Here is a 12756-nt window from a genome sequence, read left to right on the forward strand (position 1 = left end):
TATAAAATGTTTTGTTTGACCGGCTGCAGTGGTTCACACCTGTAATCCCAGCAATTTGGGAGGCAGAGACGAGAGGATTGCCTGAACTCGGGGGTTCGAGACCAGCTTGAGCAATATGGCAAGACCTTGTCTCTACAATAAATAAGTAAATAAAAATCAGCCAGATATGGTGGCGCATGCCTGTAGCTCCGGCTATTTGGAAGGCTGGGGCAAAAGGATTGCCTAAACCCTGCAGGTCAAGGCTGCAGTGGCAGGGAGCGTGCCACTGCACTCCAGCCAGGGGAACAGAGTGAGACTCCAACTAAAAAAAAAAAAAAGGGTTTTTTTTGGCATAAAAGTGTTGACTGTGTTAGCTTTGGATCATTGGTTGATGACAATATAAGTTGTTCCAGAACGCTTATGATTTCTCCCAAGATATTCCTTTCTTGGTCTGATGTACCCTCTTTCCCAGTATTTAACAAGTCATATCTATGATGAAGTACATTTAAGTACCAAGTACAAAAAGTACTTGGTAAAGAAAATACAAAGAGCATGAAAATATCATGTGCCACAGTCTCACAAAGAGTTGGTAAGTACACAGGCTAGATTTCAGTCTAATTCCCCTGGAATCCAAATCCCCCTAAGTAGCAAGTTTAACTCTGTAGTGTCTTTAGGGAAGAGAAGAGTCTTTTGTTAACCATGGTCTTTATTGTTCTTACTTTGTATATGCTGTTTACTGTCCACTTTGTATATGCTGTTCACTGTCCACTGTATATACTTACTTTGTATATGCTGTTCACTGTCCACTGTCCCATTTTTTGCTGGCCCTTATTTCCTTTGAGAGTGTGGACCCAGACCAGGTGCAGTAACTCATGCCTGTAATCCTAGCACTTTGGGAGGGTGAAGTAGGAGGATGGCTTGAGGCCAGGAATTTGAGACCAGCCTGGGGAAACATAGTGAGACCTCTCTCTCTCTCGCTCATATATACACACACACACACACACACACACACACAGACACACTGTATGCATCCCTGGATCCACACTATCTTTTACATATACTGTATGTAAAAGATAGTGTGGATCCAGTGATGCATGAGAATACTAGAATTCAACATTGTTGAGTTTTTTGTTTTCTTCTGGCTACTTGCAAAGTCTACAGCAGTGCTTATTACTCTTTCTAAGAACAGAGAGAAAAAGGAGACTAACCATAGGTTCTGCATCCGTGCACCTACTTCCCACCAGTGCTGGTGGCAGTTTTCTCTGAAGTCTTCTATTTGTTTTAAAATACAATATGTTTTCCATGACCTCCCCACCCATACACCCCAATGAATCAAATAGATGCTCTAAGATGTGCCACACTTAGCCTGATTTTAGAGATTTCTCCATCACTCTGTTGTTTACCCCAGGGTATAGTTTGTGAGTTGTGGGAAATCTGAACTAGCCAAGATTATTGCTTTTTGCAAATCCTACCTTTACCTTATCCCAGTGAATTCTGCACTTCATTTTGAGATTCTTGTTCCTAATTGAAAATCTACTACCTTTATTTATTATTGATCTTATTTAGATCTGAACGTTTCCAGGATTGGAGTCTTTGTGTCAGTATATCTAAATGATCATTATTCCAGATAGAGGAATGAAACTTAATTCTATCCTTAATAGAATATTTATGGTTTACTTAGAATTGGTGAAAGCAATGACTTCACTTCTTCTTAAACTCTTTCCTAGGGTAAGAAATAAGTGTTATATATCTCCCTAGAATATATTTTTATATTTCTACAAATATATATGAAACAAAGTTTTACAAAGCAATGCTTTACCTCGCTACATGTGAGTCATGCTGACAATTTTTGTTGTGCATTTTTTAAAAAAATGATGATTAAGGCCAGGCACAGTGGCCCATTCCTATAATCCCAGCACTGCGGGAGGCTGAGGAGGAAAGATTGCTTGAGTACAGGAGTTTGAGGTTAATCTGGTCAACAAAGCAAAACTTCATCTCTACCAAAAAAAAAAAACACACCACAGAGCTGAGCACGGTGGTTCATACTTGTAATCCCCTGTAATCCTAGCTACTCAGAATCGCCTAAGCTCAGGAGGTCAGAGGCTGCTGTGGTGAACTGTGATTGGTTCCACTGCACTCCAGCCTGGGTGACAGAGTAAGACCCCCCCTAACTAAAAAATAAAAATGCTAGTCAAGATCTACTAATGAGTTACTATCTACCTATTTGATAGTCACTTAGGGGACAGCAGTAGTTGCCCTGGAATGGTCAAAACTCCATGGTGTTCCTGTTTATTTGCATGAGATTCAAACTGAAGTAAATAATTTTTCATAGAGTAATGTTAATCTTTTGGATCCCAATTAGCTAAAACTTTCTGCAAATAATATTTTAACTGTAAGTCCTGAGAGTCCCATCTCAAGTCTGCTATGTGTAAGTACTCTGAAATGCCTTCAAATTTAGGACTCCAGTTAAGTGAAATTACACAGTGTAAATTTCAGGAACATAGAAATATAGTTTAATACAGTTTATACTATGCATATCATGACTTTTACCTAAGTCTCAATTATTTATCTGTAAATTATGACATAGGGTTCTTGTGAGGATTAACTAAAATAATATCCATAAAATGCTTAGCATAATGCCTAGCATTTAGTAGGTGCTCAAAAATTCTAGTTGCCTTTAGTGTGGTTTATTTGCTTCTGTGTGGTCAAATTGCAATTGCCATCATCAGTAGTCTGATTTATTTATATTAGTCAGAGATTATCACTATACATTTTTTGTTCGAGGCTGAATATTGAGGGCTACACAGATTGAATTGCTTTATTTTTAAACACCAGTGGTAGTTACCTCAGTGATTCTTTTTGAGTAGAATTGACACCAATTATATTATTTCTCTTTTCCTTTTTCTGAGCCAAGGTCTCACTCTAGGCTGGAGTGCAGTGGCACAGTCACCACTTACCGCAGCCTCAACCTCCTGGGTTCAAGCGATCCTTCCACCTCAGCCTCCCGAGCATCAGGGACTACAGGCATATACCACTATGCATGGCTTATTTTTTTTAATTTTTTTTTTTTTTTTTTTGTAGAGACAAGATCTCGCTATGTTGCCTAGGCTGGTCTTGAACTCCTGGGCCCAAGCAATCCTCCTACCTTGGCCTTCCAAGTTGCTGGGAAAACAGGCATGAGCCACCACGTCTGCTCCAAAGATTTTATTTCTCATATTCAGTCCTTAATAACAAAACCATGTTGCTTGCTATTATATTATGTTCATCCCTAACTTGTCTTAACTGTTTTGCTCAGTTCCCTGTGTTTCTTTGACCCAATTGATATAAAGGGCAAGATGATGTTGTTCTTCATAGAGAGGCCTTGATAATATCAAATAATGCTGTTTTTACATTTAAAAATATATAGAAGCAATTTGTTAATGGCATTTTTCCATATATATTCACTTTATTGTAACGTGTTTTTTATTTTTTATTTTTTTGAGTTGGAGTCTCACTCTGTGCCCAGGCTGGTGTGCAGTGGCACACTCACGGCCACCCCAGCGTCGACCTGCTGGGCTTTGGCGATCCTTCCGCCTCGGCCTTCCAAGTAGCTGGAACTACAGGTGCGCGCTACCACATCTGCTAATTTTTTATTTATTGTGCAGACGAGGTCTCGCCAAGTTCCCCAGGCTGGTCTCGAGCCCGCATGCTTAAGCAATCCACTTACCTCGGCCTCTCAAAGTGCTGGGATTACAGGCTGAGCCACCAAGCCCGGCCTAACATGTTTTTGGTTTGTTTTTTTTTTTTTTTGATCGTTTGTTTTTTGTTTTTTGTAGGGTTATTTTTGCAGGATTTATTGAGAGGACACAAAAGCTCCCACAGTGGGAGGGGACCCGCTGGGTCTGCCCCACATGTTTTTAACTTAGGATCGTAAATAACAGTAGATGATACATTAATGTTTTGTGTATCCTCTAGGTTGTGCACCATCTCCAGGTGCTTATGATGTCAAAACTTCAGAAGTTTTGAAAGGACCAGTATCCTTTCAGAAATCGGAAAGATTTAAAAAACAAAAAGGTAATGGATCCCCAAATAAACGATGCCTATCTGATCTCATAAGTTTTAAACTTGTGAATAACTGTATTTAAACGAAAGATGCTTGCCCATCAGCAGTGAACTGGATAAAGGATATGTGGAACATATACACCATGGAAGACTATGCAGCCATAAAAGAAATGAAATCGTGTCCTTTGCAGCAACATGGATGCAGCTGAAGGCTATTATTCTAAGCAGATGAACGCAGGAACAGAAAACTAAATACCACATGTTCTCACTTATAAGTGAGAGCAAAACACTGGGTATACACGGACATAAAGATGAGAACAACAGACAGTGGGGGCACCTTAAGGGGGGAGGTGGGAGGGGGAGTGAGGATTGAAAAACTGCCCATTGGATACCATGTCACTATTTGGATAACAGGTTCATTAGTAGGCCAAATTTCACCATCATCTAATATATCTAGGTAATCTCCACATGTTTCCCATGAAGTTAAAAATAAATAAAATAATAAATGTAAAAATGCTATAGCATTTCTAAAAATTAAATCCAGACCTATATTTAAATTTTCTTATTTGGTGGATTTATGGGGGTGAAGTATAAAATAATGATTTCATTTTTCATCATTGCATTGAACTAAGCAAAGCACTCATAAATAGGTATCTTCCCTTTGGTAATTACCATAACCTTTCTGTCAAGGAATATTAGGAAAATCAGAAAGGCGATCAAATAATTGTGCAATTAATCATTTGAAAATGTACAATTAAAAAAAGAATAGGCTATAGCCATACTAGACTGATGTGTCCATGTGCTCTTTGAGCTATGGCCATCGCCATGTTACTTGGCTTTGGCCCCCTTCTCTCCTTGGGGAGGTGAATCTCCTCTTTCTAATTTACCTTTTAAATAAACTATCTCTTCTAATCTAAAAAGTTAAAAAGTAAAATAACTTTATATTGTTTCATTAATAATTGCAATTAGTAATAAAGAAAAAAATTAGCCAGCCATGGTGGTATGTGCCTGTAGTCTCACCTGCTTGAGAGACTGAAGTGGAAGAATTGTCTGAGTCCAGGAGGTCAAAGCTGCAGTAAATGGTGATTGTTCCACTATGCTCTGGTCTGGGTGATGGAGTAAGACTGACTCAAAAATAATAATAATGAATGCAATTAGAAATTTAGAAATTTTTTTTTGTGTGGTTAAAACCTGACAACACCAACTATAATCTATACAAATTCATTTTTCTGCAGAATCTCAGGAAAATCTTAATGTTGACAAAAATCCTACCTTGCCTGCTTCAGCTAGAAAAGTTAAGACTTTGGAATCAAAGGTGAGGAGCTTTTATGTGCCAAGTGGTTTATCAACTGTATCACTGAAGACATATTTCATTAGAAATGGGTTAAGTATATAAACCAAGATTATATGAGTCTGTAAATTAATGAAGTAAGTTATCGGGATTTAGATTTCTGCCTAAGTCATTACTAAATATATTATGTTTAAATGTGCCCTTGGTTCACAATTACAAAATGGTCTTCAATTCTCAATCATTTCAATATCTAGATAAATTATACATTACCTAGTAAACCATTCAAAATTGTGTTTGCTTTGATTTGCTAGGTGCCACCATTTGAGTTTTGTTCTTGTTTATTTGTTTGTGGGGAAGGGTTAGTATTAGTCATGAGAAAAGGAAAAAAAATCCAATGTCTAATAGAGGTTCGCTATTCAGAAACGGTTAAGGAGAGGCAAGAGATTAAATTCTTGATAGCCTTGTGATATGGCTATGCAAGAGCCTATTATTAATGTTTTCATAAGTTTATAGACAAGCAAGCTGTACTTTCTTACAGACTTTCACAGATTAATAGATATTTTAATGAGCTACAGTTAAGCTTAGATTGTTCAGTCATCACTTGACAATTACCTAAGTCTCTTGTCCTATAATGTAGAGCTCTGTTGTTCAGTATGGAAGCAGCTAACCACATTAGCTATTGAGCACTGAAGTATGGCTAGAGATACTGAAGAACTAAATTTTTAATATTATTTAATTTTAATGAAAGTGTACTTAAAAACATACTCAGTTCTACTAGTAGAAAACTAGATGTTTTTAGAAAAATTGGGATTGTGAATTTAATTATTCATTTGTATGTTTTATGAAATCTAAATATAAATAAATATTTCTGATGAAAACTTAGCATCCAAATTAGATGTGCTGTGAAGTGTAGATGACACAGCAAATTTTGATGACTTAGTGCAAAAAAGTATAAAATATCTCAATAATTTTATACTAATAGCATGCTGAAATAATATCTTTGATGTATTGGGTTAAGTAAAATATATTAAAATTTTTACTTTTTAAATAAGACGAGTAGAAGATTTAAAATGCATATGTGGCTTCCATTATATTTTTATTGGGCAGGACTGATATAGATACTCTTTGTGGAAACTGATGGGAATGGCTTGATTTAAATTTCTTGGTGAAACAATTTTGAAATTGTGAATTAATTAGAGAATTCACAAACACCCTTATAGAACTACAAGTTTTACATACAAGTTTATGTGGAGCCCCAAAATAGTAGACCTTTCCTGATAGAAAATGCCATCAGATGTGAAATTAATAAACATGAGATTGGTGTCCTCTTCAACTTAGAAACAGATAAAAAAAACATTTTATTCAAGATGTTTATGCATTTTCTTCCACTTTTAGATGGAAAAAATAGATACTCTTTCTAACCATTGTGTCAGAAAGGTTGTTGGATATAAAAAAAAAAAAGTAGTGTAAAAACTACGTCTTATTTAGAATAAAGACACTGAGAAAGTTAGCGTCAGAGCTTGTGCTATTTCAGTTTTTCTTTATTTCTTTCCATTTGTGTATTTATTTTCCTCTTTGGATATCAAAGTTTAAGTTGATTTCTTTGTATAAGATTCTTTTCTTTCTGAGATAGCATAATTAAATATTCAAAATGTGTTCCGGTTTCACATTAGCAGGGAGGCAGTCAGAAGCTTTATTCATAAAGTTCCACCTGTTCTTTTCACTGGGGTTGTTAGAAATAGCCTTAGCTATTGGATTGAAAACTTTTAAACCTGAAATATCTTGAGATTTTTAAGAACTCTTCCTTCATTTATCAGATAAGTGACCTCCAAAATATTTAGCAGCAGTGGTTAAAATAGAAATTAACTGTTTGAATCAATGAATCTTTTCTGATAACTAAAAATCAAATTTGGCTGTGATAATTGCAGCACCTAAATTTACTTATAGTTTTCTTTGACTTTTAAACAGAAGGAATCTCAAAAGAATGGCAAAGCTTTGAAGATATTAGAAAAAGAGGTAAGCAATACTTTCTGCTCCTTGAAAAATAAATATGGTTTGTGTTGGAAAAACAGTTACCTGGAGTTGAGAGATAAGGATTCTGTTGTACTTTGAGGAGTCCTGCAGTAAGGCAAACATTCCATTCAGACCAGTGCCTATGGGGGAATAGTTCCTTAACTTGGGTGCAATATTTCAGAGCCCTACCCAGGCATTTCAGTATGTATGCTGGCAGAGTTAAGTGTGTTAGCATACCAAGGGACACATTCAAGATACTCCACTTCATGAAAAACTGATAACTAGATACCATTATGTCAGTTTATTACAATTAGATATTTGGATCAAATATTTGGATCCATCCATAGCACATGCTCTTCCTGTATGTAAATCTGTGTTAAGACAGTATAGCTAGGCTGGGTATAGTGACTCACACCTGTAATCCCAGCACTTTGGGAGACTGAGGCAGGAGGATTATTTGAGCACTCTAATTCAACACCAACCTCGGCAGCATAGTGAGACCCTGTCTCTACAATAAATCAAAGGGCACGGTGGCCTGCACCTGTAGTTCCAGTTATTTGGGAGGCTGAGGCAGAAGGATCACTATAGCCCAGGAGTTGAATGCTGTGATAAGCTGTGATCTTGCCACTGCAGTCCAGCCTGGGCAACAATAAGACCCCAACTCAAAAAGAAAAAAGACAATATAGCTAGAGAATTCCTTGGTGGGCATGCAATCCTAATCCTGGCAGGTTAGTTAGATTGTGGTGAAGTTAGGCTAACTTGATATGTTGCTGTGCACAAAATATGCATACCTTTCTCAAGGGTGAAATAACCTAGAACTACACTGTCCAATATGGTAGCACGCATCACACATGGCTTTTCAAATTAAATAAGATTAAATAAGGCCAGACACAGTGGCTCACTCTTTTAATTCCTGCAATTTGGGAGGCTGAGGTGGAAGGATCGCTTGAGTGCAGGAGTTTGATACCAGCCTGGGCAACATAGTGAGACCTCCTCTCTACAAGAAAAAAATTTTTTTTAATTATCTGAGTTGGTGGTACATGCCTGTAGTCCTACTACTTGAAAGGCTTGGGCAGAAGGATCACTTGAGCCCATGAGTTCGAGGTTGCAGTAAGGTATGATCACACCACTGTACTCCAGTCAGGGTGATGGACCAAGAACCTGTCTCTAAGGGGAAAAAAAGAGATCCGATAAAATTAAGAGCTCAGTTCCTCAGTTGCACTAATCACATTTCAAGTGCTCTGTAGCCACATGTAGTGAGCAGTTACCAGACTGGACAGTGCATTTCCACATGACAAATTTCTATTGAACAGCACTGACCTAAAGAACCCACGTAGTTTCTTAGTTTCTAAGCAGTGCCCAAGCTGCTCACTGCCATCTGTGCTTCTGTGGCAGTCTTTTTTTCATGTTTCTATTGCTGACCAACTCTTCTTATCATGGACATATTCTTTTGATATATTAAAACCTTCCATTTGAATACAGTCAAGTGTTGGCTTTGAATCAAGAATATGTCACAATTACTGCAAATCTCTTCCTAATTGCTCTGATGCTTTTATATGTATTTTAATAATATTGGCTGCCCTTTTATTGAGGCTATGTGCCAGTGATGTAGGGGTTGATACTTATAGGTGTAATAACTAAGCCTTAGTGAGATAGTTGGTGAATGAATGGCAGAACTTGCATGAGAACTGATAGTTTACATCAGTTACTTCATGGCATATAGAATTTTAGGCTGGCACGTTTTTCCACCATCATTTTGAAGATGCCATTTCATTGTCTTCTGGCTTCTACATTTTCTGTTTGCAAATATTCGATTTTGAGAAGTTGTTATTTTTTAAATCTGGTGGTAGTAGCAAGAATGACGGCTTGCCAGCACTTACTACATTCTATTCAGAAGCCCAGTTCTGCCTTCTTGAAATAAGAAAACATTAGCACTGGGCATAGTGACTATAATCCTAGCACTTAGGAAGACCAAGGTGGGAGGATTGCTTAAATTCAAGACCAGCCTAGGGAACATAGTGAGATCTCATCTCTACCAAAAAAAAAAAAGTGGGGGGAGGGGGAATAAATAAACAAAAATTTTAAAAATTAGCCAGGTGTGGTGGCATGCGCCTATAGCCTGGAGGGAGAGTTGCTTGAGCCCAGAAGTTCGAGACTAAGCCATGATTGTACCACCGCACTCCAGTGTGGACGATGGACTGAGAGAGTCTGACTCAAAAAAAAAAAAGAAAGAAAAACATATTTAGCATTTCAAACTATAGTTTGAATATGTGTAATTTGAATTAGGGAAAAGAACTCTTATAGATAGAAATACCTTAAAAAGTGAATAAATAGCTTAATTGTACTTGGAAGTTTAAGCAAAGTCCTTTGCTTTTTAAAATGCATTAAGATTTTAAGATGTATCATAAGGTAAATATGATTATTCAAATAGCTAGAAAAATAAGAATTTGCATGAGTATAATGTCAGAATTAGACATTTTTCCAGAAGCATTAACATTTTTATTATCTGTAGCATCTATGTTGGCATTTTATCTGTGAGTTATTTATTATCACCTTGTTTTTTTTCCAGATTCGTGTTCTTGTGCAGGAACGTGGGACTCGGGACAGGCAGATTCAGGATCTAGAAACTGAGTTAGAGAAGATGGAAACAAAGCTAAATGCTGCAATCAGGGAAAAAACCTCTCTCTCTGCAAATAATGCTTCACTGGAGAAACAGCTTATTGACTTGACCAGGATTAATGAGCTTCTAAAATCTAAGGTATTTGAGCCTCGTGGTAACGTTTACTAGTAAATAAAATAATTTAGCCCTTTTCCTTCACTAGATGTACCTTAACTATTAAGCTGTTTCAAATAGGAATTGTATCTTTTTTTTTTTTTTTTAGTTGGAGTCTCACGCTGTTGCTCAGGCTAGAGTGCAATGGCACACTCACGGCCACCACAACCTCGACCTGCTGGGTTCAGGCAATCCTTCCACTTCAACCTTCCAAGTAGCGGGAACTACAGGCGTGTACCACCACGCCCAGCTAATTTTTTGATTGTAGAGACAAGGTCTTTCCAAGTTGCCCAGACTGGTCTCAAACCCGTGGGCTCAGGCAATCCTCTCGCCTCCACCTCCCAAAGTGCTGGGATTACAGGTGTAAGCCACTGTGCCTGGCTTGTATCTTCTTTTTAGTTAGAGTGCCTGGCAGAAGTTATAATTAAACAAGTTACTTTTTGTTTTAATATCTGACGTTTTCTTACCCCTCAAAATCGCCCTCAGTAAATAAGACTAGTAATCAAAATTACAGAATTTATATTTAGAAATCACTTTAACAGTCTTTCTCTGAAATAAATAGCCTAATAGCAAGCTTCCATCTCAAATTCTTTTGGGAATAAAATGGGAAATAAGTAAATTGATGCACTAAATATGTTCAATAGGTAAATTGTGTTTATCACTATTAAAACACTAATAGATCCTAAAGGGCTTAACATGGTCTTCCTGCTTGTTACAGAAATACAGGGAGAGTATAAATCACTGTTCAGAGTCATTTATTTGGGGTTTATAACATGCTGGGCTCTTTGCTTACAAAAGGAAAAAGATGCACTAGAATCAAACATTGCTCTCTCAGGCAGGGAGCATATTCCTGGGCCCCACTCAGGGAGATTCTGATTTAGTAATCCTGGAATAGATCCTGTATTCTGCATATTTCAAAGTATATCAGGCAATTCAGTTTCATTTTGTTGCACAAGCACACTTCAAGAAATCCTCTCTTAAAGACTTGTTTTAGAGCCTTATAGTGAACTTTACAGCATATAGAGGTATGTGACCACCCAAACTACCTTTCAGAAATAAACCAAAGTCACGTTAAGGAAAAGAGGGCTATGAACAGTAGTAGTTTACAGTCAGTGTTTGTGGTGTTGGTCAGACTGTTTATTCTACCAAAGTATATTGCAGGCAAATAATAGTCCCAATGATTAATAGAATAATAAACATTTATGAGATTTTATATGTGACTTAGAGGAAAATATTTCTGAGTTTTTTATGTGTTTGTTGTACTTAGTTTTCTGAAAATGATAACCAGAAGAATTTGAGAAATCTAGGCCTGGAGTTAATGAAACTTAAAAACAAAAGAGAAGCAAAGATGAAGGTGAGTGCTACCTTTGGCAAGTTTGCTGTATCTGAATCTGGGAATCCCAGAGATTCCTCATTCCATAAAACAGATGCCTCTGTTGTGTAGGGTATGATGGTGAAACAAGAAGGCATGGCGATGAAGCTGCAGATCACGCAGAAGAATCTTGAAGAGTCTCAGGGGAAAATAGCCCAACTTGAGGGGAAGCTGTAAGTGACTGAAAGAAAAAAGAAATTGTAGAGTCAACCAATTCTCCTTTTGACTCTCAGCTAGTTATTGTTTACTGAGTCTTCAACCTTTCCTCAGGACTTATGTTTTTGCCTTTCTTTGTTTGCTCTGTTTCTCCTTCTAATGACAGTGGAGCCCTAGTCATTCCCAAACATTTTATACTAGACAGTTATATGAATGTATTACTTTTGTACATCTTCTGTATTAATGACGAGTAAAGGTCTTAAGATCTTACAGAGTTGGTAGACTGAAATTGAGAAACATTGGTATAGGAAGCTATGATTAAGGCACAGTCCTAGCCTTTTTATTACTGAGCTATAGGTTACATACAGTAAAATGCACAGATCATAGTCGTTCAGTTTAATGACGTTTGACAGTTGTAGACAGCTGTGTAACCATTAGCCAAACAAGATTGAGAATATTTTCATCCCTTCAGAAAGTTTCTTGCCCCTTGTCTCCTTGCTACTACCTGTGTAATATTTGCCACCTCGGCAACTACTTTCTGACTTCTATCATCATAATTTAGCTTTGCTTTACATTTTTTTTTTTTTAGTTGAAGTCTCACTCCGTCGCCCAGGCTGGAGTGCAGTGGCACACTCACCGCCACCCCAGCGTCAACCTGCTGGGCTCCGGCGATCCTTCTGCCTCAGCCTTTCAAGTAGCTGGAACTACAGGCGTGCGCTACCATGCCCAGCTAATTTTTTTTATTTATTGTAGAGATGAGGTCTCACCAAGTTGCTCAGGCAGGTCTCGAACCCCCGGGCTCAGGCAGTTCACTCACCTTGGCCTCCCAAAGCGCAGGATTGCAGGCTGAGCCACTGAGCCCTGCAAGCTTTGCCTTTTTTTAGAGTGTCTATCACAGCATGGGGGGAGGGCTTCTTTTGTTTTATGTAATTTTTCAAGATTCATTCATGTTTGACTGGGCATGGTGGCTCATGCCTATAGTCTCAGCTCTTTGAGAGGCTAAAGCCTAAGAATCACTTGAGGCCAGGAGTTTGAGACCAGCCTTTGCAAAACAGCAAGACCCTATCTCCATAAACAAAATTAAAAGATTAGCTGGGTGTGGTAGTGTACCTCTGTAGTCTCAGCTACTTG

The 12756-nt window shown here is 37.7% G+C and overlaps 1 protein-coding gene across 1 annotated transcript in view; it reads left to right on the forward strand.

The window, feature by feature from the left end:
• The window catches only part of HMMR (hyaluronan mediated motility receptor), a 28786-nt gene that overhangs the window by 2392 nt on the left and 13638 nt on the right, over positions 1-12756 (forward strand). The window contains exons 2-7 of the mRNA XM_021706730.1: positions 3934-4032; positions 5256-5335; positions 7280-7327; positions 9894-10082; positions 11365-11451; positions 11542-11642. Of these exons, the coding sequence (XP_021562405.1) occupies positions 3934-4032; positions 5256-5335; positions 7280-7327; positions 9894-10082; positions 11365-11451; positions 11542-11642 (604 nt within the window). The remainder of the gene's footprint in view (positions 1-3933; positions 4033-5255; positions 5336-7279; positions 7328-9893; positions 10083-11364; positions 11452-11541; positions 11643-12756) is intronic.

Source organism: Carlito syrichta, unplaced genomic scaffold (assembly GCF_000164805.1).
Source record: "Carlito syrichta isolate Samal-C Ts95f unplaced genomic scaffold, Tarsius_syrichta-2.0.1 Scaffold315958, whole genome shotgun sequence".
NCBI classification, from domain to species: domain Eukaryota; kingdom Metazoa; phylum Chordata; class Mammalia; order Primates; family Tarsiidae; genus Carlito; species Carlito syrichta.